General features: G+C 42.4%; 1 protein-coding gene across 1 annotated transcript in view; it reads right to left on the bottom strand.

Moving 5' to 3' along the window:
* Positions 1-950: 950 nt before the first annotated feature.
* The window catches only part of PSTPIP2 (proline-serine-threonine phosphatase interacting protein 2), an 89,598-nt gene continuing 65,130 nt past the window's right edge, over positions 951-25,418 (bottom strand). Inside the window, exons 4-14 of the mRNA XM_059041031.2 lie at positions 22,662-22,696; positions 20,938-21,044; positions 16,124-16,186; positions 9,673-9,771; positions 8,827-8,872; positions 7,850-7,929; positions 5,176-5,274; positions 4,135-4,231; positions 3,934-4,015; positions 2,040-2,074; positions 951-1,008 (exon numbers count right to left, since the gene is read on the bottom strand). Of these exons, the coding sequence (XP_058897014.1) occupies positions 959-1,008; positions 2,040-2,074; positions 3,934-4,015; positions 4,135-4,231; positions 5,176-5,274; positions 7,850-7,929; positions 8,827-8,872; positions 9,673-9,771; positions 16,124-16,186; positions 20,938-21,044; positions 22,662-22,696 (793 nt within the window). The 3' untranslated portion in view covers positions 951-958. The remainder of the gene's footprint in view (positions 1,009-2,039; positions 2,075-3,933; positions 4,016-4,134; positions 4,232-5,175; positions 5,275-7,849; positions 7,930-8,826; positions 8,873-9,672; positions 9,772-16,123; positions 16,187-20,937; positions 21,045-22,661; positions 22,697-25,418) is intronic.

Here is a 25,418-nt window from a genome sequence, read left to right as displayed (position 1 = left end):
TTTTTCTTTGCTCATATATGCATACATATGCCCATTTGGGTTAAAAGAATTACAGTTCGTGAGGAGTTTCATTTAGTATTGCTGTTTTGGCTTCAGAGATATTCCTTCCAGCTGTGAAGACTGATATTGACCTGGGGCATGTTGCAAGCTCCTGAGTGCTAGATGGGAAGAATCACCTTTGCAGCCACAGTTGGCTTTGTAGTCGGGCTCTAGGAATCCCTCTGGTTTACTAACTAGTTCAGAGCACTAATAATCTGGTGCAGGATGACCCCTACAACGCTCTTGTGTATTTGCTGAGTGTGATATCACGTGCCTCATTTTCACTGACTTCTTTTTACTTGACTTCTCCCCTTTGGGGAATGGGGGAGAGCACTAGAGGCTAAATTACTTAAACAGTGAAGAGTAGGTGTATTTGTTTGTAGCACTGCCTGAAGTGTAGGTGTGTAATAGCCATGAAAGAGATTAATAAGAGCAAATAAAGAGTTACAGAATAGGGCTTCCCTGGTGGCGCAGTGGTTGAGGGTCCGCCTGCCGATGCAGGGACACGGGTTCGTGCCCTGGTCCGGGAAGATCCCACATGCCGCGGAGCAGCTGAGCCCGTGAGCCATGGCCACTGAGCCTGTGCGTCCGGAGCCTGTGCTCCGCAGCGGGAGAGGCCACAACAGTGAGAGGCCCGCATACCGCAAAAAAAAAAAAAAAAAAAAAAAAAAAAGAGTTACAGAATAAAAACGGGGAATTATCCTCATTTAAGTAGGTATGGAGTGGTCTCGGTCCCCTTTCATTTGTGGGAACCAGAGGCCATCCTGCAGGGGCACCATGCCCACCAGTGCAAGGCCTGCATGCAAGGCCTTGTTTGCCTGCAGTGATGTTATAAAGAAGCTTCAAAGACTTCAAAAATACAATCACCGGTCTAAACGCAACTTGATTCTGTGAAGGTGAAAGGTTCTTACCATTGATGTTACTGATAGATCAAACTGTAGTTATCAAGCAAAGAATAATCAGGGTCATCTGCAAAGGGCAGAACACAGAGTAACATTAAGTTAACATTTTTTCATGATAATCTATTAGCCCTTTTCAAATCAAGGCATCCCACTCAGAGTCTGGTGACTGCCATTTTGTAAGAAGAAAATGTATCTGGCAACAAAACCTACAAATAATAGTCATAACTACAAGTCAGAAAACATATTGGAAGTCCCTATTATGATTTCTTTGCCATTTTTCAACCATGCCCAGATAGATAGCAGTCCCCACAGTAAAATCATCTTCAAAAATGGCCAAAGTAAGTCCCACAGTATCAAGTGGTAATTATAAGGTAATAAGAAATCAATTAACTTAAATCCTTATCTAGTTCAAAGATGTAACTTCAGCCACTAAATTTCTTTTCAGTCACTAAATTTTTACTAAGATGCTAAATGCAGCCCAAGATGTCTCTTCCCTCTTTCTTTTATTCAAATAATAGGTATTTGTTGAGCACCTACTATGTGCCCAATACCATGTTATGTTTTGTGACTGATTCAGGAGAAAACAAAGTGCCTGCCCTCAAGGATCTTGTAATTATCCAGGGAATACAAATTAACAAAAAGCACTAAGTGTGTGGTTCTCCCAGAGGTATCATAGGAGTTCAGAGAGAAAAAGAGACCAGGGTGCTCAGTGAAAGATCCAATTGTAGGCAGTGTACAAAATACATAATATTAGGTTACATGTTTCCAGACGTCTTCTATAAATTACATTTCTGTGTAATCCAAAGGAAACTATATCTCAGTTTTGCTGTTCTCATGGTCCGAGTTGAAATAATCTCTTAGTAAGAATGCCTTATAAGTTTCTTTTGGTATTTGAGTAGCTGAATTCTCTTGGATGAGCTATAAAATAGACCACGAATTACCAAATTCCACTCTGTGACAAACAGTGTTATAGTTTCTAATAATAGGTTCATTCTCTTGGAAATTTGACTCTATTTATTCCCTTCTTTCCTTTTATTTCAAAATTCTAGCTACTCAACCTTAAATAAAACCTGACCTAAGATTTCAAACAGTTTTTACCTGGTAAACTTTTAGGAACTGGGAGAAGTCTTCTCCTGTAAGAAATGAAAACCAAAATCTTTCAGATAAGTTCTTGTTATTTTTCTAATTTTCTACTTCACTCTACAAACACTACATGCTAATCAGATCTGGTTTCTGCTCTGGAGGGTTAAGAAAAGTTCAGATGAAGCAAAAGCTCTGCAGCGCTGACCTCCTGAATCCAGGCTGCAGACACTACATTATGCTGCGGAGCAGGATGCACAGAGCCCTGCCCCGAAGCCCAGAAATCTCAGTCATGTGGGCAAGAGTTCCTGATTGCCCTGATGCAAAATGGGAAGTCAAACAGTTCCTATCTTGCTGTCAGGGTTAAAGGAACTAATTCAAAGTTACTGCTTTGAGCAGCACTTGGCATTCTTTTTTTTTTTTTCGGTACGCGGGCCTCTCACTGTTGTAGCCTCTCCCGTTGCGGAGCACAGGCTCCGGACGCACAGGCTCAGCGGCCATGGCTCACGGGCCCGGCTGCTCTGCGGTATGTGGGATCCTCCCGGACCGGTGCACGAACCCGTGTCCCCTGCATCGGCAGGCGGAGTCTCAACCACTGCGCCACCAGGGAAGCCCAGCACTTGGCATTCTTAAACACTGGTGATGAACTTGTACTTCCCCCTCAAACACTCCCTTATCTTTTTAAAAACTGGACTGAAAATTCAACAGCTTAGACTTCGAGGTGACTGTATGTGAAACAGAAGTTTCTCTTCCCTCAGAATCCTTTATATCAAGGCAGCAAACTTTTTCTGTAAAGGCCAGATAGCAAATGATTTAGGCTTTCCCGGCCACACAGCATTTCTATCTCATCACTACTCAGCTCCAATGAGAAAGCAGCTGTAGACAGAATGCAAACAGATGAGTGCAGTTATCTTCTAACAAAGCTCTACATATGAACACTGATGTTTGCATTTCATGTAATTTTCACATGTCACAAAATAGTATCCTTTCAATTTTTTTCAACCATTAAAAAACATGAAAACTATTCTTTTTTTTTTTTTTTTTTTTTTTGCGGTACGGTGGCCCCTCATCTCTGTGGCCTCTCCCGCCACGGAGCACAGGCTCTGGACACACAGGCTCAGCGGCCATGGCTCACGGGCCCAGCCGCTTCGCGGCACGTGGGATCCTCCCGGACCGGGACACGAACCCGCGTCCCCTGCATCGGCAGGCGGACTCCCAACCACTGCACCACCAGGGAAGCCCATGAACACTATTCTTAACTTGCAGGCCCTACCAAAACAGGTAGGTCAGATTTGACTCACAGGGGGCCAGAGTTTGCCAACTCCTGCTTTCTATAAGAAAGGTATAGGACTCACGCATGAGTAATAATAATTACACTCAAGCATGATACAATCCCCCTTGAACTATGACTAGTACAACCCATTTAACATTTGTCCTAAAACATTTGTCTAATATGTCCATATTAGAATTGGAACACTAAAAATAAAAATGTTCTTTAAAAGTACTTTTCGGGCTTCCCTGGTGGCGCAGTGGTTGAGAATCCGCCTGCCAATGCAGGAGACACGGGTTCGTGCCCTGGTCCGGGAGGATCCCACATGCCGCGGAGCGGCTAAGCCCGTGAGCCATGGCCGCTGGGCCTGTGCGTCCGGAGGCTGTGCTCCGCAACGGGAGAGGCCACAACAGTGAGAGGCCCGCATACCGCAAAAAAATAAATAAATAAATAAATAAAATAAAAGTACTTTTCATTTCTTTTCTTTTTTTTTTTGCCACACTGCCTCATGTGGGATCTTAGTTCCCTGACCAGGGATCGAACCCGCCCCCCCTGCAGTGGAAGCACGACGTCTTAACCACTGGTCCGCCAGGGAAGTTCCCAAAAGTACTTTTCTTCATGTGAAAGAAAGCTGGATATTACCTTGCCAAGTCAGGCCCCGTAGCCTTTCCTGGTGGGGCGGCATTCTTCTGGGGGCAGTAGAAATTCTCATACATGATGGGTGCTAGGGAATCATCAACACATAAAACATTAAGAGGCTGATGACGTCCATTCTCAATGACCTGTGACAAGAAAGACTAATAGAATTGCTTAATTAACCCCCCACCCCACAGCTCCATTCACCTGGTGGAGCCTGTCCAGTTTTGCGATGATTCACAAAGTACTCAATGTCCTTCTCAATGCTGCACATTTCTAAACTCTTACGGACTTCTTCATACATCTAACAAAAAGAAGATAAATCAAGCTAGAGGTATATGTCCATAAAAATGGTGACACAGCTTATTAAAATAGGAGGTTTGATGAATGGCTGTTTTCCAAATTTTGCTTTGAAAAGACAAAAGAAGACATTCCCAAGTCCTGGACTCATATAAAGGGATTTCTCTGATGCATATCTGCATTTAAATTTTTTTTAAAGATGACAAAAAATATAGATTTTTTTTTTTTTGGTAGCAGCACAGAAACCTTGGCGGAAAGATTTTTTTTTTTTTTTAACTACTGATGGGACAAAGAAAATAGATACCAAGTCCCATGACCAATTCTACACACAAATGCAAAGACAATTGGAGAAAAGTTCTTCCAGTCAATCCTACTTGTTTCCTGTGTTTAATTATTCTTCTAAAGTGAATGTCCCATCTGAGCGAGGGTGTCTATTTCTTAGGAAAGAAGGTGGTGATAACTTGATTCATGTCCCTCTGAGACCTGGGAACCCATGACAATTGCTGTGTACAAGTTAAATCTGGATCACTAATGGCCCTGGAACACTGCTGAAGTGAATCCTGAGCCCTGGAGTGACCGTCAGCCTGGGCATGGCTCAGTCTGCTAGTCCTTGGTGCTGTCCTGGAGTGGCCCCATTTCAGACTGGAGCAGTCTCTGGGACTCACATTCATTCTGTGACATCTCTGTTTTCCATAAATTAAACTGCATTTGGGTCTCCCTTCTCTGCTCTCCTGCTCTAACCCCGAATTTCTTAGAGAGAAAGTCATGGTGGTAAAGTGAAACAAGAGTCAGGCAGGTTCTGGGTCCATACTCACCGTGTGGCCTTGGGCCAGTCACTGTACCTACCTGGGCCTAAAACGAGGGGGGTGAACTAATAAATGTTTATGGTTCCTTCCACTCTAATGAATCTAATAATCAAAGCATCCTCCGTGGATGCCTCTGACTTACGTTATCGCTTGTGACACATTGTTGTGACAGCTGATTCATGTGTAACCACAGTGCATTCCGAAAGAAGTTTATTCGTTCACATTCTTGAGTCTCAAACACCTATAGAAACAAAACTACATGTACATATGCAGAGAAAGGGGCCATTTGTCTAGACTGGCTATGACTTAAGAAACAATTTCAACCTTGAATTATCTGTAAGCTTATTGTCTCACTTAGTGTACTCCCACCCACCACCGATGAAGCTCATAAGCTCTTACTCAGGCAAAGAATGCAAATGGATTCTAATAACATATTAACACAAATAGGACTGGAAATAGTTCTGAAGGTAAGAGGTGATGATGAACCTAAACGTCAATGTTCTAACCTGAATTCCAGCTCACATTTCCGACTGCCTAATGGGCATCTGTACCTGGGCAGCCTGCCAGAGCCTCCAATTCAAAGAGCTGCCCTCCTTCTCACCCCCTCCCAGAATGAGTGAATTCAACTGGCAAGATGGTCACAATTGTTGAAGCTAGTTGATGAGCACATGGGGGCCTTTGCACTTGTCTTTTATCCTTGTGTATGTTTGAAATTTCTTTAATAAAAAAGTTGCTTAAAAAGTCAGTGCCTGGGGGCTTCCCTGGTGGCGCAGTGGTTGAAAATCTGCCTGCCAATGCAGGGGACACGACGAGTTCGAGCCCTGGTCTGGGAAGATCCCACATGCTGCGGAGCGGCTAGGCCTGCGAGCCACAACTACTGAGCCTGAGCATCTGGAGCCTGTGCTCCGCAACGGGAGAGGCCACGACAGTGAGAGGCCCCGCGCACCGCGATGAAGGGTGGCCCCCGCTCTCCGCAACTGGAGAAAGCCCACGCACAGAAACTAAGACCCAACACAGCCAAAAATAAATAAAAAAATAAATAAATTTTTTAAAAAACAAAAAACAAAGTCACTGCCTGAACAATAGTTTTTGGATATAAGCAAATACAACTTATGGAAAATCAAACTATTCTATAAAGTGGATGCTATACTATTCAACAGTGGATGTTATATATTAATGTATTTTTTAAATGTTGACTACAAAACTATTACATTTTAAAGCTTCTTATAATGTAAAACTTTATACATATACAAGAGTAGAGAGAATAGCATAATGAATCCCCATGTACCCATCACCAGCTGAAACATTCATCCACTCACAACTGACTGTTTTACCTATTTCCCTACCAACTCACCTACTCCCTGGAGTATTTTGAAGCAAATACACTATTTCATGTATAAGTAAACTGTATATGAATATTACATTATTTTTATTATAGAATATTTCACGTAGACAGAATCATAGAGAGTGATGTTAGGAAGACCCACATACCAACCACCCAGCTTTGTCAAAACTTTTGGCCATATTTGCTTCAGATTCTGTTAAAGCCTCTGTGTGCTTTCTTCAATCTCTACCGTGTTCCTCCTCCCCCAGAGATAACCATTATCCTAAATTTTATCATTTTTATGCAGATTTTGACAATATGTATGTGCCCATAAGATGTATATGATATTGCTTTGCATGTTTTAAAACCATATAAAAATGCTCTTATTTCAGGCTTTTCCATTAGATTGTGGAATTAAGGAAGTAAAGCAAAAAAGAGTGTTTTAGGAGGGACCCACAGTTTCAGGTGCTAAAGACCGGTCAGATAAAATTAGAAATTGCAAAGGCACGCTGGACCTCACACTAAGGGGACCACTGGTTCCTCTAGGAGAGCAGCCGCAGGGGAGTGGACCCCAGACACGGCCACCGGCACAGGCAGGGCGATGAGGATGTGGAGGCAACTCCTCCAGGAGGCCTGGCTGTGAAGAGGAGAAGGGAGAAGCGGCAGTGGCAGGCCTGAAAGCTGGAAGGAGCTGAGGTTGTGTGAATGATAATAAAAGCCCACTGTGAAAGGGAGCTGTGTGCAATGGGGTGGGGAGAGCCAGCTGGATGGGGTCCTGAGCCCAGTGGTGGCAGAGCAGCCCTTTACCACTATCATAGGAGAAGGGAGGGTGGTGAAGATCAGTAGTTCTCGTGCTTGAATTCACAGCAGTCAACTGCAGGACTTATTGACATGTGGACTGCTGCGCCCATGCCCAGAGTTTCTGATTCCAGAGGCCTGGAGTTGGTCTGAGAAGCTGCATCTCTGCATCTCTAACAAGATCTGCATCTAACAAGGCAATGATGTTCGTACAGGTCCTAGGACCTCCCTTTGAGAACCACTGGTAAGGAAGATGTGTAGACAGGGTGACAGAAACTTGAGGAAGTTTCCAGGTTGTGTCTTTATTTTCTCTGGGACATTGTGAGGCATGCGCTGAAAATGAGGGGGGCAATGGTGAAACGAAAGGTGTGAGAATAAAAAACTCTAAGCCGGCTCTCCTGCTATCTGCACTCCCCTGTCACAGAGCAAGTACCCGTGAGGCTCTCGACAGGAAATCAATGAATCAACTGTTAATTGATTCAGCTGCCTCATACCCGTGCGATCAAACATCGGAGCAAGGCCATGAACAGAGTGGGACAGCACGGTCAGGACGGGGAAGAAGCAGAAAGACAAGGTTTGGGGGAAAGCATTCCAATTCCTTCCACTCTCCACTTAAATTCCAGATTTCTAATTTGCCCTCAAGTAATTCTGCAGAAGTAGAGGGAGGAAGACCCGCCCTTCGGGTTCCAGGTACCTCGCAGGCCTTGATGTGTTCGCTCTGCCACTCTTCACGGACCTTATCCAGAGTGTTGATGTGCAGCATGTACGCCTTGTCTGCAATGGAGGAGAGGGGCCTGGGTCTGGAAACTGGACGGGAGGGGGCTCGCAGACCCAGCCCTCAGGCCCCTCCGGGAGCTCACAAGGCTCCTGGGAGCTCTGAACCCTGCAAGGCCATAATTACATCTCACCCTCAATCATATCTTTGTGAAAAATAAGCAAAGGTGGGCATCACATTCTTTATAAAGAAAAACCAAGCAATCAGCCAGAAATGCTCCAAGGAAGGAAAAGTGAAAGCTGACAAGGAACCTCAGCCAGGGTTTCCTTCTACCTCTTACCATTTTCAGGAAAATTAAACAAACAATGAGGGGTGCAGAAAAGTGAACTACCAAGTTACTTCAGTTTTGGATTTAGAAACTTCAGCGACCACGGTTGTGAGAGGCTTGTCTCCAGCAAGAAACTCTGGCTGGGAATTAGAAGCCTTTGCAAACACTTGGTTTGGATTTTATACTTCAGTGATGACAAGGCCTCACAACTTGGCTGTTTCTTTCACAGCAGAGAAGAGTTATCAGGGCTGAAAAGGGGTTTTGAGATAGATGTTCCCAATAAATCAGAGTGAGCACCTGGTCACAAAGCAGCTGCCACTTGACCCCCCCCCTCCCCCCACCCCCACCATTCAGTCACCTGTCAGGCAGCAAGACCTAAAGCAGCAATGGCCAGAAACTGCTGCCTCATTTGCTTCCTGCCACTCTCCCGGGTTCCCATATACTCTTCCTTCCCCCCTCTCTTCCTTCTCTCTGTTTCTCCCTCCTTCCCTTCTCACACCTTGTTAATCCTACTGTATATGTATATATTCACTATTGTATGGTATATAAAACTACCTTTCTCAGACAGATTTAGGATAGCATAAGCCCTGCCACAATCCTCCCCCATCCTCGGGAGCAGACCCCTCACCTGAGTCTTCTACTGCAGTCTTTGAAGTTGCCAGTTTCACAAAAAGCTGTGAGGACAAAACAAAAACAAAAAACAAACAAACAAAAAAGAGGTCAGGAATGCTGGGCTAGGCTTCTAAAGGCAAAACAGATTTTAAAGCAATAACTGAGAAGAGACAAGTTCTGGTTCAAGTCTAACCTATATTTCTCTTATGAGTTAATCATTCAACTTGCCCTCTAATCCTAACGCCATTGGAAAATTGCCATCAAGCATCTTGCCCTACATCTTCCTAAAAACATATCCCTCCCTACCTTCTGATTGCTGACAATCTTATACCCAGATTTTATAAAATAAATTTATAAAACACCCAAGCAGGAGGCAGCCTAGCTATAAAGAATACCTGAGCTGAGTTTTGAAAATAGATGAAAACATCAGAATGCCCTCCCCTGTGGTTATGCTTCTCTAGCTCCTCCCCAACCCCCAAAATAGGACAAGGGTTTTTCTGGCTCAGAGGACTCTAATCTCCTGATGGAGGGTATTGCCAGGAGCTTAGAATGCAAGTCCTTTTTTTTTTTTTTTTTTTTTTTTTTTGCAGTACGCGAGCCTCTCACTGTTGTGGCCTCTCCCGTTGCGGAGCACAGGCTCCGGACGCGCAGGCTCAGCGGCCACGGCTCACGGGCCCAGCCGCTCTGCGGCATGTGGGATCTTCCCGGACCGGGGCACGAACCCGCGTCCCCTGCATCGGCAGTTGGACTCTCAACCACTGCACCACCGGGGAAGCCCCCATTTTTTATTAAGACTATTAATTGGCTTTAGCTTGATATATGTAAGACTCGGATTTTTCAGGCTGTCTGCTCTCCCAGGTACCTTTTCTTGTTGCTTCGGGTTTACCACGTTGGCACTCCGGTGGACAGCCTGCTCTGCTTCATCTTTGTCTCGGCATTTCTGCTCGTAGTTCTTCTTTGCCTTCGTAGTTATGAGCCAAAAGAGGATCAAAACAGAGAAGCAGACTGTGACCCTGAGGGGCAGCCACCCTAGCCCCCCACGCCCAGGAACAAAGAGTGCACATTGATTAGGGCTCTAATCACCACTAGACTGGGGGCACTCAGAGGACATGCTCTTTCTTATCTATCTTTGGAAGGTCTCTCCAGCCCTTTTCCAAATCATGTATGTAGTGGCAACCTGATCAAGGAAGTAACAACTCCTATTTGGCAAAAACAAAGTACATGAGCTTTAAAAATTTACTGAAACAAAAGATGGAATTCGAAATAGGCAAAATCAAACACTTATGTAACTATAGGACGTGAATATGTAATATTCATAACCCTCTGAACTTAGATGCAATCCTGGTCCTGGTAACTGTAACTATGTTTCAATATTATAACGTGCCTCCTCATAGCATGTGGACAGTGGGGAGGGCATCAATCCCATCATTTCTGTAGCTCAAGGATAGTCATGTTCCATCTTGATTTATAGAATTCTGTTTTAGCTAGTTTAAAAGTAGGCCGTGGTCTCTCCTGTGCTACCATTACTATCAGCAGTATGAAAACAGTTCACAAACTACCGTTAGTGAATCAAATAATTTTGTTTCAACTCTTGAAGCAAAGACTTAACTTGTTCAAACAAAGCAAAGCTGTGAATCAGTTGCCTAATAAATAAAAATGATACTCCCCCCAAAAAATGCTTGACTAAGAATCAAGACACTTTTGCAGAGATGGTTTGTGCTCATCAAATATCTCACATGCTTTCCTACATTTCTCAGCATCCCCTGAAGTTCAGTTGGGGTTAACCTTTCAGTAAACAACCTTATAATTCTCTCTGCTACACACAAATAGAAACAAAAGTTCATAACTTTTCCTAATTACAAGCACATAAGATATTCATGCAACAATTCTTTTCTTATGCAACAATATCTTATAGACATTTCTCTGTATCAGGCATGAAGCCTATAGCTGAACACTTTAAAAAAATTTTTTTATTGGAGTATAGTTGATTTACAATGTTGTGTTAGTTTCTGCTGTACAGCAAAGTGAATCAGTTATACATATACATACATATCCACTAATTTTTAGATTCTTTTCCCATATAGGTCATTACAGAGTATTGACTAGAGTTCCCCATGCCATACAGTAGGTCCTTATTAGTTATCTATTTTATATATAGTAGTGTGTATATGTCAATCCCAATCTTCCAATTTATCCCTCCCCTCCTCTCCCTGCTGGTAATCATAACTTTGTTTTCAATATCTGTTAAGACTGTTTCTGTTTTGTAAATAAGTTCATTTGTGCCCCTTTTTTAGATTCCACATATATGCAGTATCATATATTTGTCTTTCTATGTCTGACTTACTTCACTCAGTATGACAATCTCTAGGTCCATCCATGTTGCTGCAAATGGCATTATTTAGTTCTTTTTTATGGCTGAGTAATATTCCATTGTATATATGTACCACATCTTTTTTATCCATTCCTCTATTGATGGACATTTAGGTTGTTTCCATGTCCTGGCTATTGTAAATAGTGCTACAATGAGCATTGGGGTGCATGTATCTTTTCAAATTACGGTTTTCTCCAGATATATGCCCAGGAGTGAGATTGCTGGATGATATGGTAGTTCTATTTTTAGTTTATTAAGGAACCTCCATACTGTTCTCCATATTATAATTTACATTCCCACCAGCAGTGTAGGAGCATTCCTTTTTTTCTCCACATCTTCTCCAGCATTTGTTTGTAGATTTTTTGATGATGGCCATTCTGACTGTTGTGAAGTGATACCTCATTGTAGTTTTGATTTGCATTTCTCTAATAATTAGTGATGTTGAGCATCTTTTCATGAGCTTTTTGGCCACCTGTATGTCTTCTTAGGAGAAATGTCTATTTAGATCTTCTGCCCATTTTGTGACTGGGTTGTTTGTTTTTTTGTTATTGAGCTGTATGAGTTGTTTGAATATTTTGGAGATTAATCCCTTATCGGTCACTTCATTTGCAAGTATTTTCTCCCATTCTATGGGTTATCTTTTCTTTTTGTTTCTGGTTTCCTTTGCTGTGCTGTAGCTGAACACTTTTAATGGTTGTAAATACACACATATACATGTATATATGCCATAATTTTCTTAACCAACTCTCTCTACTGGTGGACATTTACCTTATCTCCCATTTTGTATAACATAAAAATACTCTGATTTTTATTTTGGGTAGTGTGAATTTACAGGTCAGATTCCTAGAAGTGTAATTGTTTTCACTAATTCATACTCCTATAAACACGTACATGAGGATATATGGTCTCATGCTCTTACCAACACCAAAATAAGACAATGTTTTTAACCTCTTCTAATACTAGAGTTGAGAATGTTGGCATATGCCTTGTTTTATTTGTATTTATTTCATTACTAAGGTGATATGTCATTTCTATTTCATGCCTTTTACCTACATTTTTTGGGGCGCATTCTTCATTTTAATTGATTTTTAAGAGTTCAGTCTATACTAGGAACACTAACTGGTTGTAAATTATATAAGTTACTAATATTTTTCCCCATTTGTTATCACGTGTAAGATGATATTTTTTTCTTTTGCTCTAAAGAAGTCTTAAATTTTTAAAATATATTTTATTTTGGACGGCACTGGGTCTTAGTTGCTGCACACAGGATTTTTTTAGTTGCAGCTTGCAACTAAACTCTTAGTTGTAGCTTGAGAACTCTAGTCGTGGCATGTGGGATCTAGTTCCCTGACCAGGGATCAAACCTGGTCCCCCCTGCACTGGGAGTGCTCAGTCTTAGCCACTGGACCACCAGGGAAGTCCCAAAAAGTCTTAAATTTTAATGTCAGTTACCAATCTTTCTCTTTCTTGCATTATTTTTTTCATATGACATATTAAGCACTTTTTCTCTGTTGTTACATAGTCCTCATAATCATATTTTTAAAGGTTACACAATTTAATCTTTCTCCATTTTTGTCACTAAATCATTTACATTATACTTTTCACTATAGGTAGTGAACACGGTAGTGCATTTTGTTTTTCTTATTTTGGATGATTTCCTAAAGATAGAGTCTTAGATTCTTATCGTAAGATTGATGGGGTATGATCACATTTATGGCTCTAAAAGCATATCATAAAATATCTTTTTAAAAGGTTATATGGGCTCCAAAGAAGATGGAGCAGATGTACTCTTTCCTATTCCTCCACACAAGTATAACTAAAACCCCTGGACATTCTACATAAAACAAACATAAGATTCTGAAAGGTGGAGAGAAGAAGGCAGATTATCTAATGTCCTTGATCTCAGAGAGAAACCTAGAAGAGAGTGCCCTGGGTTTTCTTTGGGCCTCTTATATCACAGAATGAATGCCAAAGCAGCAGACAACCAAGAAATGCCAATGGGCATAAACAAACAAACAAAAAAGCCCAATGAAAACCTCCCCTCTCTAGCCAAAAGATGAGAAAAGGGGCAGCACAGCAGGACAGAAGCCTCCACGTTGTACAGCAGCCAAACATCACATAAAGAAACCATGGCCCCCTCCCGCCCACCACACATCCAGCAAAGGCCAAGTGGGGAGTCTAGACTTCCACCCTCACCAGGCTATAATGCGGTTCCCAACTCCCCTGCTGAGGTGGTATCAGAGAAGGACCAATAGGGGACTGGGACCTTCATTCCCACCAGGAGGTAGTAAAGCCCCACAAGCCCCAAACACAGAGCCAGTGGAGACTCTGTGGGGAGCCTGCACTTCCACCACCCCCACATGGCAGTAATGAGGCGCATCCCCTCCCTGCTGCAGTGGTGTCAGAGGAAGTCTAATGGGGATTCAGAACTTTAATCAACCCCCAGTAGTAACAAGGCCACACTGACCCTATGGTGTCAGTGGAGGCCAAGGTGGGGAACCTGGACTGGAACCCCTCATAGCAGTAATGTGGTGGCACTTCACCTCAGTTGCTCGAGTGGTGTTAGAGGAAGCCAGCTAAAATAGAAGGTTTAAATAAGATCCAGAGTCTTGCAACAGAATACCTAAAATGTCCAAAATCAATTGAATATCACTTATCATACCAAGAACCAGGAGGATCTCAAACTGCATGAAAAAAGACCATCAACAGATATCAATACCAAGATGACAGAGATGTTACAATTATCTGACAAAGATTTTAAGGCAGCCATCATAAAAATATTCAATAAACATTTGCAAACACACTTGAAACATGAAAAAATAGATAGTTTTAGCAAAGAAAAAGAAAATCTCAGCAAAGAAACAGAAGATATAAACAAGAACCAAATGGAAATTTAGAACTGAAAAATATACTAAATGAAAGGATGGATGTATGAATGGAAGAGATAGAAGAAAGAATTGGTGAATTGGAAGATAGTACAATAGAATTTACCTGATCTGAAAAACAGAGAGCAAATAGGCTGAAAAAAAATGAACAGGACCTCATGAACCTTTGGCACCATAACAAAAGATCTAACATTCATGTCCTTGGAATCCTAGCAGATAAAGGTGGGCTGAAAAAGTACTTGAAGAAATAATGACTGATGAAAATAATGAATTAATGGCATTTGCAGCAACATGGATGGACCTAGAGATTGTCATACTGAGTGAAGTAAGTCAGACAGAGAAAGAGAAATATATGATATCCCTTACATGTGGAATCTAAAAAGAAATGATACAAATGAACTTATTTACAAAACAGAAACAGACTCACAGACTTAGAGAATGAACTTATGGTTACCAGGGGGGAAGGATAGTTAGGGAGTTTGGGATTGACATGAACACATTGCTATATTTAAAATGGATAACCGGGACTTCCCTGGTGGTCCAGGGGGTAAGACTCCTCACTCCCAATGCAGGGGGCCTGTGTTCAATCCCTGGTTGGGTAACTAGATCCCACATGCATGCTGCAACTAAGAGTCCACATGCCACAACTAAAGATCCTGCATGCTGCAATGAAGATTCCACGTGCTGCAACTAAGACCTGGAACAATCTAAATAAATAAATAAATATTTTTTAAAAAAATAAAATGGATAACCAACAAGGACCTACTGCATAGCACAGGGAACTCTGCTCAATGTTATGTGGCAGCCTGGATGGGAGGGGAGCTTGGGGAAGAATGGATACATGTATATGTATGGCTGAGTCCCTTTGCTGTGCACCTGAAACTATCCCAACATTGTTAACTGGCTATACTCCAATATAAAATAAAAAGTTAAAAAAAGAAAGAAAGAATAGCTGAAAACTTTCCAAATTTGGCAAAAGATATAAACCTACAGATTCCAGAAGCTGATCAAACCCCAAACGAGATAAAGCCAAAGAAATCCATGACAAGACACAGAGGTGAACTTCTGAGATCTCCAAGCAAAAGAAAATTATAAAAGAAGAAACCTTGGAACAGCAGAAGAAAAAACACACACCAAGCAAAATATCAGTAAATACAATAGTCTTCCTTTCTCTTCTGAGTTTTCTAAATTACTTTTGACAGTTGAAGCAAAAATTTTAACACTGTTATGGCTCTAAATGTAGGTAGAGGAAATAGGAAAATTATATTTCAATAAGCCTTTCTCTTTAATTGTGAGAGAGCTTTCCCCAGATTGCTCAAAACATAAAAGTTCTGGGAGTAATCATATATCAACCAACACCATTTCTGCATTACACTGACATCATTCCCTATTTATCAATCGCTTTTCAGGTGCTCTGCATAAAAGAAAAAAAATGCAGAACAGACTGCATACGCCATCAACATTGGTGACATTTTCTTTTTTGACCAAGTTACCAGATATGATGTCATAGGCATAGAATATCATGATGATACTTCTGTACAAAGATGGAGTCACAGATGTTCCAGTAACAAAGTTTCATTGTTAAGAGATTCATGTAAAGCTAGTGTGAGGTCCCCAGCAACTTCTCCTAGTTCTACTTGTTAAGCATTTTTAAAATAAATTACTTAAAGTAAAGGAGGCTTTTCACTATTTTCAGATATCTGAAAACTCAATAAAAATAGGTAAGAAATCAAGATTCAAAACAGTCTTAACAGGGAAGAAGCTCAAACCCAATAAGATAAAAGACATCATAAAGTATACATGCCCTGGTCTGAAATATTTAAGGTGACTTGCTATACCTTCCCAGGTTGCCAGAAAGATAACATCATTGTATTTCTTCTGTCTGATTTCATCCTCAACCTTTCCAAGACCTTAAATAGAAAGTCAAACCACCAAAGGCTGTTTTCTCTAAAACACTGCACTAATGTTATTTTTAGGAATATGTTGATACATAGCACAGGATATCAGAAAATATCACCATTACAAAAAAAAAAAAAAGGCAACATAGTGAGACTCACCTCCATGGTTTTCTTGAATTGTAAGCTCTTTTGTTTATGGGCAGCATCCATTATAAGCTCCGTCTGTGCAGAGAGAACAGGCACTATTAATAATCAAAACCAACTGTTAACACCAGCTTATCTTGAGGGCTGAGTGTTCAACGTGGCTTATCTCAATTAGTCCTCACACAACCCAAAGGGTAGATGTGCTATTATTTATTATTACTCCCATTTCACAAATAAGGAGGCTGCAGCACAGAAAAGCTGAACAATTTGCCCACCTTTGAAGCTGGGTGGCCACTAGCCACTACTGAGAATCATTGATCATCTTAGAGTATTCTCATCAGTAAATCTGGAATCAAGGAACTTAGGTTTCAAAAAGGGATTTTAAAACTTTGTTAAAGCACCATTTATATTTTAAAAGGGGTCTTTATACTGTAAGCCTATGTCAGCACAGTTAAAGACTCAGAAACATTCACTTCTGTGGCATCTGTCAATGGCACGTCCTTCACCAGCAAGGAGCCCAAGCAGTAGGAAGGGAAGAAATGCTTGTGGGACAGCTAAGAGAAGCTGTTCCCCTACTCTTTACCCCATCTAATACAGGAAAGGTAAGCTACTCTTCAAGTTCACTTGGGAGCAACTTCTTTGCTGTGGCTGTGATGTTAATACTCTTATTAGTCAAAATAATGGAGCTAATAATAAAAATGTAGCTCTCAGACATAATAGTAGTTCCCATTTATTAAGCACTATTATGTGCTAAGCAACTTTCATGCATCACAACAACTGTGAGTACCCATCCCCATTTTCTTGACAGTAAACTGAGATGGACTAACTCACCCAAGGTAATACTCTCAACAAGTAGCAGAGCTGGGATTTGGGCACAGCCAGACTCCTGTGCCCTTGTTCCTAATCCTTATCCAAAACTATCCTTATCCTTATGATAGCTCTTTAAAACCAAGAAATGCAATAATTCAAAATGAGCTATGGCATTGCTCTTGTACAAAATTATACAATCCAAAATAATGTTGAAACTGATATTAAAATATTTCTCTTTCCTCTGGAAAACTAAGTTTTTGTCTGTTACCATAGCACACAAACACGGATGGATTTTCAAGATATCTGGATGGAAGGTTTGGGATGGTCTCACTTCAAATATGAACTTTGTGGAATACACGAAACTCCCTTGGGGGAGGCCCAAGGGACCCTCAGGGAACAGAACAGCCATCTCCAGCCCAGCTGAAATTGAGGGACCAGGAGGTAGCTAATGGTCCCAAGGAGGCTCCAAGGACATGGAGAACAGATAGGGCTCCAACATGACCCAACAGGGAAAGGCTCATGGGCAGCTCCCTGCCATCAGAGACAGGGAGCTGTGTGGCTCACGTGAGCATCTATGTGCCTCTGCCAGGAGGGGCAGGGTTTATTCATAAAAATAAGCCCTGATTTTCCTAGGCTCCACACAGCAGATCTATTAGCAATGTCAGTCCATCCGTGGTCCTTTCTAGTCTGAATATACACACTGCCATTCTTCCAGTTCAGGAGCTGCTATTAATTTATAGTTTGTGGACCAAGCCAGGCCTCCTTATCTCCAAGTTCTACATAACACCTGCTTCAAGCACCTCTCGCGTGTCTACAAAGTTCTACTTCATACCATTCTTCTCTCTGCCTTCAAAGATTCCTGGCACTTGTATGTCGGCAGGATCTTAGAGAGCAGCAGTCCAGCTCTCATCTGACAGGTATGATCCCCGGGGCCCATGAGGTGATATTGCTGAAGGCCACTCAGTGACACCCAGTCCAGCTCTGTCTGCTATACCACCTTGATTTAAGTCTCCTCATGTCCATACTCACTTGTAGGGTGGCCTATTCATGGTGACCCCAGAAAGTCACGAGTTCTCTTTCAGGAGTCCCTTTTTTTTTTGACCGCACCATGCAGCACGTGGGATCTTAGTTTCCCAACCAGGGATCGGACCCATGTCCCCTGCAGTGGAAGTGCAGAGTCTTAACCACTGGACCGCCAGGGAAGTCCCCTCTTTCAGGACTCTTTGGGGAAGTTTTTCTTCTAGGACTCATTCTTTCTGCTTAGACCAACTCCAGTAGAAATTTGATTATGTTTTGTTATCAATAACACAAAATAGTGCAAAACCACAATCCTCTATGCTATCAAGTGGGGAGAAGCAAGAGGGAGGGGAAAAGGAAGAAGAGATTTATAAATGACCCAAGTGACCCTGCAGTAAATTACTGACAGAGCTACTGAGTGGTCTGTTTGTCTGTCTACATACATTCAGACTGTACTCTGAAAACTGGAAGTGACAACCTGCATGACCAAAGAGGTTCCCTTTGGAGACTGCTCTCGACACAGGCAGAACATTCTGCTGTGATCGTCCCTATCTTAATATGGGCAACAAGGGAGAGAATGACTGACCACATGCTGCCTTTGTCAGGCTTAGGACGTTCTGGGCTGGGAAGGAACTCCAGCACCTAAAATGTCAAGCCTCCTGAGAATGGCTCCGAAGATCGCCCCCTGCCTGCCAACCTCCAGGGGTGAGAGACTCCTCGCACTCTGCCCTCACCCACACTGCCTTTCACTCTGCTGGCTTTAGCTTCGAAGTCGCTGCCTCCAGAAGGCCTCCCCAGACCTATAAATTAGGTTAAGTGTCCCCGCTGCATGTTCAGCTGGCACCTTCACTTCCCTACCTTTTAAGGCTCATCACACTTTGTCATGATTACTGTCACATCAGTCGCTCTAGCCATGCTCTATGCTGTGGGGGAGAGATGGACATGGCCGCACTGGTTACCACCCTCAGAAAACAGTAGTTCTGTAAGTGAGTTCACCAAAACTTCTACCAGCCATTCCATCTGCACCTCCCCCGTCCCAGTTTGCTAAAAGAAACTGATGGATTTCCTGGAAATGGCTTAATTTCCAAGAAGTGAGAGACCAGCGCATGCAGGGTTTGACCAGTGAAAACGAGAAGTTAACACTAACACATTTTCTCCAAAAGTTTGTTTAAAAAAAAAATAATAAAAGGTATCAATACAGAAGTGGAACAACCCAGAGTTCATTGTGACACAAGTAATTACAAATTTATTAATGAACTTTGGACTCTGCAAAGAAAGCTCAGAAGGTGTTTTCCTGCTCTTAAGAGCACACAATATAGGAAATTTGGATGACAGTGGTGGAATGAGCCCAGGCGCCTCTATTGCTTAAGAGAATTCAGAACAGTTCTCCTAGCTGCAAGAACTTGGTCTTTGTAACCTGCTAGGAGGGGAAGTTTCAGAAGCCTTGCAAAATTAACAAAATGCTCCCTAAAATAACTAAGGCAACCGAGGGCACTTAAGAATGTGAGGAAATGACCCTCTTCTCCTCTTAGGGGAAATCATGTGTGCACAGACTCTGGTTGTCTAAGGCATTTTGCTTCTGAAAAATTGTAAATCCTAGGAGAGGCAGGCAGGGCTGGCAATGTCAGCCAAAAAGAGGTTGACCGTCCAGTAGATGGGTGTAATATACATATTATTTCTGCTCTGAAAACTACTTTAGGTCAGATGCACCCCCTCAAACCTCATACATGAAGCTTGAGTTTGTGTGAAAACACCTGACATGGTGTCCCTTAATTGTTGGTTTCTACCCTTCCTTCCTATAAGAGGTACAGCAGTAAGAGCGGCTCATGAAATGACAATAGATGTAAGGCAGTCAGGCTCTTAAGATACTGCCACCCATTCTGAATGCCCAGTGGCCACCAAGGAAGCTGGAATTAGATTCTGATTTAGAACCACAGGCAAAGTTGCTGAGACTGAGGTAGGGGTAGAGCCAGCTGTTTACTGAATACACACTGCAGACTTCCAGACAGTAAAGGGCCAAGATGAAGAAAGATGTCCAAAAAGTCCATGCAGAGCTGTCTGGAGAGACCTAGGTAGGAATGTTCAGATGCCAAATAGGGAAGAGCTTATACCCCACGTGAGGTTCATTCCAACCCTGGAGACCAGATGTTAAAAAAAGTTCTGGGGACTTCCCTGGCAGTCCAGAGGTTAAGACCCCGTGCTTCTGGTGTGGCCAACAAATTTAATTAATTAATTAATTAAATGTAAAAGTTCTGGAAGGGCCCTATCTGGCTGCCAGGCCAACCTGAATGTACAAGTCTTTTAGGAACAAAACAGAAGGAAGTCAGAACAGTGGTCTAGTCTAAGGAACACTTTAATATAAATCTGGACTTCTTTTCTTGATGCCTATAACTTCCCAAATGTTTACCAGTTTTATTAACTCTTGTTCACTCCCATCTCCTTCCATATAACTGGCCAGAATAAATCCTATCAATGAAAAAGATCCTGTAAACATCTGCTTTGAGGCCAAAAAGACTTGAATTTCCCAGGGCCTCAGTTTCCCTATTTGTAAAATAGGGCGGTTGGACAACATTATGGTCTCCAGGGAGAACACGGGTCCCCTCCACTTCTTATCCTCCCCTTACTGCCTTGTCCAAGAGGAGGAGTGTGGTCTGAGAACCTACCACCTTGGTAGCACATGCTAGACCCTTATGAAGACAGAGAGGGTCCCCTTTCCTGTCATAGTTTAAACAGTGGCAGCAGATATAAAAAGAAGAGGAAAGCAGGCTGGATCCCTGACTCTTACAGCAATTGAAAAAGAACTGCCCTAATGTGCAAATGGGCACAGAGGCATCACCATCTAGACTGAGTGCCCATCTGGTTCCCAGTAAATAATCTCATACGTTAAAAGAAGAGTGTGGGTGCTTGAGGGTAGGAAATGGGTCAAGGAGTTTAATGAACAAACAAGCCTGGAATTTTCTGCTGGAAGAACGGCAACATCTTAACACATACGTAAACCCAACCTTTTTTCGCTGTAACTTTTGCTTTTCCCTGAATTCTTCCATCTTCCTGGCCTCTTCTCTTAGAGTCTGTCCAAGCTGAATGTGACTTTGTGCCACACTGTCTACTTCTGCAAAAAGAATTTTAAAAAATAAACAAGATCTACACATGTCTGAATTCAAACCAAAGAAACTATACTAAAAGTTAAAATACATACAAAATGCTAGGGCAAGCGGTAAAGTTAACCTGCTTCACTTGGTCACCAACATTTATTGAGCCCCTCCATGTGCCCAGCATTGCCCTGGCCACCAAGACCAAGTTGGCAAACCTTAAGCTTAGCTTCCTACCACTAAATGCTACTAACCTAGTGTATGCCCAGAGCCAGGGAGAAGCTCATGGAATTTGCATGCTAGCACACATTACTAAACCCACTACAATTTCAAATTGGATCGTATTTCTCATTACATGACTCGAAGGTTCTTTCCATCTCTAACATCTCATGAGCCCGTAAGAAATTTATCTCTGGATAGAAAGATTATTGGTGTTTTTCCCTTTATTTTCTTTGTAATAAGCATGGCTTTTTTTTGGCAGCACGGGGGCCTCTCACTGTTGTGGCCTCTCCCGTTGCGGAGCACAGGCTCCGGACGAGCAGGCTCAGTGGCCATGGCTCGCGGGCCCAGCCACTCCGCGGCAAGTGGGATCTTCCCGGACTGGGGCACGAACCCGTGTCTCCTGCATCGGCAGGCGGACTCGCAACCACTGCGCCACCAGGGAAGCCCTACTTTTTAAATAGAAAAACCGAAATGCTTATCTTTCTAGTTCTAAGAAAACAAATTGAAGATGGCATTAAAGCTAGAAAGACAGACAGATGTGACCTAAGAAAAAATTTTAAACTTGTGCGTGTGTCAAATAACCTTGAACAAGGTTAGAAGGTACATGACAAACTGGAAAAAATATTTGCAACTTATGTAACAAAGAGCTTTCACAAATCAAGATAAATATATATATTCCAGTATTTTTTAAATGGTTAAAGAACATGAAATTTTTAAAAAGATTGGCCAAATAGCCAGTAAACATTTGAAAATGTATTCAGCCTTAAAACTACTGAAAAAAACACAAAGCTTTAAAACTCTGAAAACTATCGCTTTTTACCTTTCAGTTTGGCAAGATTTTTAAAGTGTAAAAATTCTTGGTATTGGCAAGCATGGGGAAAAACAGCACTGTTGGTGGGGAAAAAAATCACTACCACCTTTCTGGAGGAAATGTGGTATTTGTAGAATAAAAAAAATTTTAATGTAAGAGTGAGACAGATCTGCGTGAACTGAAATGGAAAGATGTCTAGAACCACTCAGCTAGCTACAGAAACATGTTAAGCACATACTGTGCCACATTAAAGTCCTTAGCTTGGAAGCATGAAGAACAGAAGGACTTAAAGTCTTAAATTCTGAGTAACAGGCCCAGGGAATACTAGAACTGGACAGGACCCCTGGAAGATCAGTGCCAGGGCCTCACCCTGAGTTTCCAGTGTGAGAAACACGGCCCTAAGTAAGTCAAATGTACATCATAACGTGCAAGTGTGGACGGTTCTCCAGCTCATTTCAACTCTGAAGGGCTATTCCTCACCTTAGGAGTTGCTCTACTTTTGTTTTCACCCAGTATGAGATTGCTGTTCAAATTAAAACCCACCTTTGATGACAGACACAGAGCTTGCCAAAGACAGCAAATACATTTTTAAAGAATCACTTACGTAGCTTGAAGACGTCAAGGGCCCGCTTCAGGGTGCTTAAAAAAAAAAAGCACATATATAATTTCAGTTCTGGAAATTGGCTGTATAACCTTATTATAATGCCATTGTATGTTTCTCCCAGCCTACATCTTAACTGATAGCCTATGGTCTGATCTTTGCCTGGGAGCTTGAGAAAACACCAAAAGATCAAGACTTCTTCAGTCCAGTTTCCTTTCTCTTACCCTTTCAGTCCCAGGCACAAGCACCATAAATGCTTCACTGTCTACTTGGGTGGAGCCAGATGCCAAAATTCTTTATGCTTCATTTCCCCCAACAATAATATGGGAGTTATGGTCCTTTCTCATAAGAATACCAGTCATTCTTTAAAGTATGGTAATTAGAAATATGAATACATCAAGGAAGGATTCAAACTGTAGCTCCTGATCACCTCCTTTTTCATCCATTCTTCAATCAACACATACTTACTGCACATAAACTATGGGCCAGGCATTGCATCAGATGTTGGTGATTCAACAGTACAAGACAGATATTGTCCCAGACTTAAGAGTCTTAACAGAGGAGACAGACATTAAACACACTGATTTAGTGTTCTATCGCTGATGAACAAACTACCACAAATTTAGCAGCTAAAACAAGACACATTTCTTACCTCACAGTTTCTGTGGAGAAGACCATAATTCATTTTTCATACCTTCTCTCAGTCTCCCCCCTCCGCTCCCTCATAACCCATGGCTCCTCCTCCCTTATAGCTCACCCTGGCCCATGGTTTTCGTTCACCCCCATCCTACACTTCCTTAATAAGCCTCCTTTTAAGGTGAAGTGGCCCTGGGAATTTTCTTGCTCACTGCTGCCTTCATGGAAGCATATCTCACTGGGCTCACTCCAGCCACTCGAGAAAGAATGGGACTTAGTGAAGTCATGGTCCCCCAGCCCCTAGCCACAACAGCATGGGATCATGGATCATATTCTATATGTATATATGTAGGTGGCAAGTTCTGCTATTTTGCAAACTAATAACCCTTGTATCTTCCAGCTGGCCCCTTCTTTTAGCTACACCTCATTTTTCTCACTCTGTTTATTCGTCCCAAAACAAAGCATTCTTATTTCTCCCTGCCTTCTCTCACATAAACATTCCCAGTTATTACAAACACACTGAGCAGAAAAACATAACTGCACAGTCTCCATACACTTTATCCACCTTATGATACAATTTTTCAAGGAATGCAATGCACTAGAAGTGTCCATATCCAAACAAATGCACAAGTGGCCCAGAAGGATGAATGAGCCCCACTGGAGAGCAGACTTATGACTGGAATTAGTGAGAGAGAACGATGGCTAATGGCTGCAGATACAACTGGAAGTCTTCCCCATAGTGAGTTGTGGCGTTGGAAAGTGACATAGAGATAAAGTCTGTTCAGGGTCTAACATTTTTCTCCCACCCTAAGTGACTGCCTAAAACGCCACAAAAATAGCAGCCCCAAACTCCCTTTAGTTTGTCATCAGCTTTGTTGTCCCACACCATCACTTTAGTGCCGTTTCCCATGTCCAAAAAGTGACGACACTCTGAGGATAGAATCTGAAACTTGGGGATGGTGTTCTCGCAACATCCATGCCCTCTTCTCCCTGGTGTTCTCATTAACTGTGGGAAAAGAAAATATTCTGCCACCTTTTAATAAGCATTTCAGGGCTTCCCTGGTGGCGCAGTGGTTGAGGGTCCGTCTACCGATGCAGGGGACACGGGTTCATGCCCTGGTCCAGGAAGATCCCACATGCCGCGGAGCGGCTGGGCCCGTGAGCCATGACCGCTGAGCCTGCGCGTCCGGAGCCTGTGCTCCACAACGGGAGAGGCCACAGCAGTGAGAGGCCTGCGTACCACCAAAAAAAAAAAAAAGCATTTTGGCCTTAAACCCTAACAGCGCCCATGAGAAAGCTGAAGTCTCTCAAAGTGGTCGATGAGGTGAAAAAATCCTATTTAGTCCCTGGACAAACAAAATCGTGCACTCTCATCTAGGGCACCTTCCTAAAGATCATCCTGGAGGTGACAAAAACAGAAGTACCTGAATGGCCTTTCACTTCCACCTTGGAAACACAGTCCCCAGGTCTCATATCCTGTTGCACCTTCCTCTCTGAGGAATTCTTAGAAGGAGAACTGATGGGCTTTTGTCACAGAAGAGAGTGGCGCTATAGTCTCTCTCTCTTTTTTTAAATCATCTTTATTGGACTATAATTGCTTTACAATGGTGTGTTAGTTTCTGCTTTAGAACAAAGTGAATCAGTTATACATATACATATGTTCCCATATCTCTTCCCTCTTGTGTCTCCTTCCCTCCCACCCTCCCTATCCCACCCCTCTAGGTGGTCACAAACCACCGAGCTGATCTCCCTGTGCCATGTGGCTGCTTTCCACTAGCGATCCACCCTACGTTTGGTAGTGTATATATGTCCATGCCACTCTCTCACTTCGTCACAGCTTATCCTTCCCCCTCCCCATATCCTCAAGTCCATGATCTAGTAGGTGTGTGTCTTTATTCCTGTCCTACCCCTAGGCTCTTCATAACATTTTTTTTCTTAGATTCCATATATATGTGTTAGCATATGGTATTTGTTTTTCTCCTTCTGACTAACTTCACTCTGTATGACAGACTCCAGGTCCATCCACCTCACTACAAATAACTCAATTTCGTTTCTTTTTATGGCTGAGTAATATTCCACTGTATATATGTGCCACATCTTCTTTATCCATTCATCTGTTGATGG

This window comes from Kogia breviceps, chromosome 15, assembly GCF_026419965.1.
Source record: "Kogia breviceps isolate mKogBre1 chromosome 15, mKogBre1 haplotype 1, whole genome shotgun sequence".
In the NCBI taxonomy this organism is placed as follows: Eukaryota; Metazoa; Chordata; class Mammalia; order Artiodactyla; family Physeteridae; genus Kogia; species Kogia breviceps.
The sequence above is the reverse complement of the archived record's forward strand: the minus strand, read 5'-3'. Positions and strand labels throughout refer to the sequence as shown.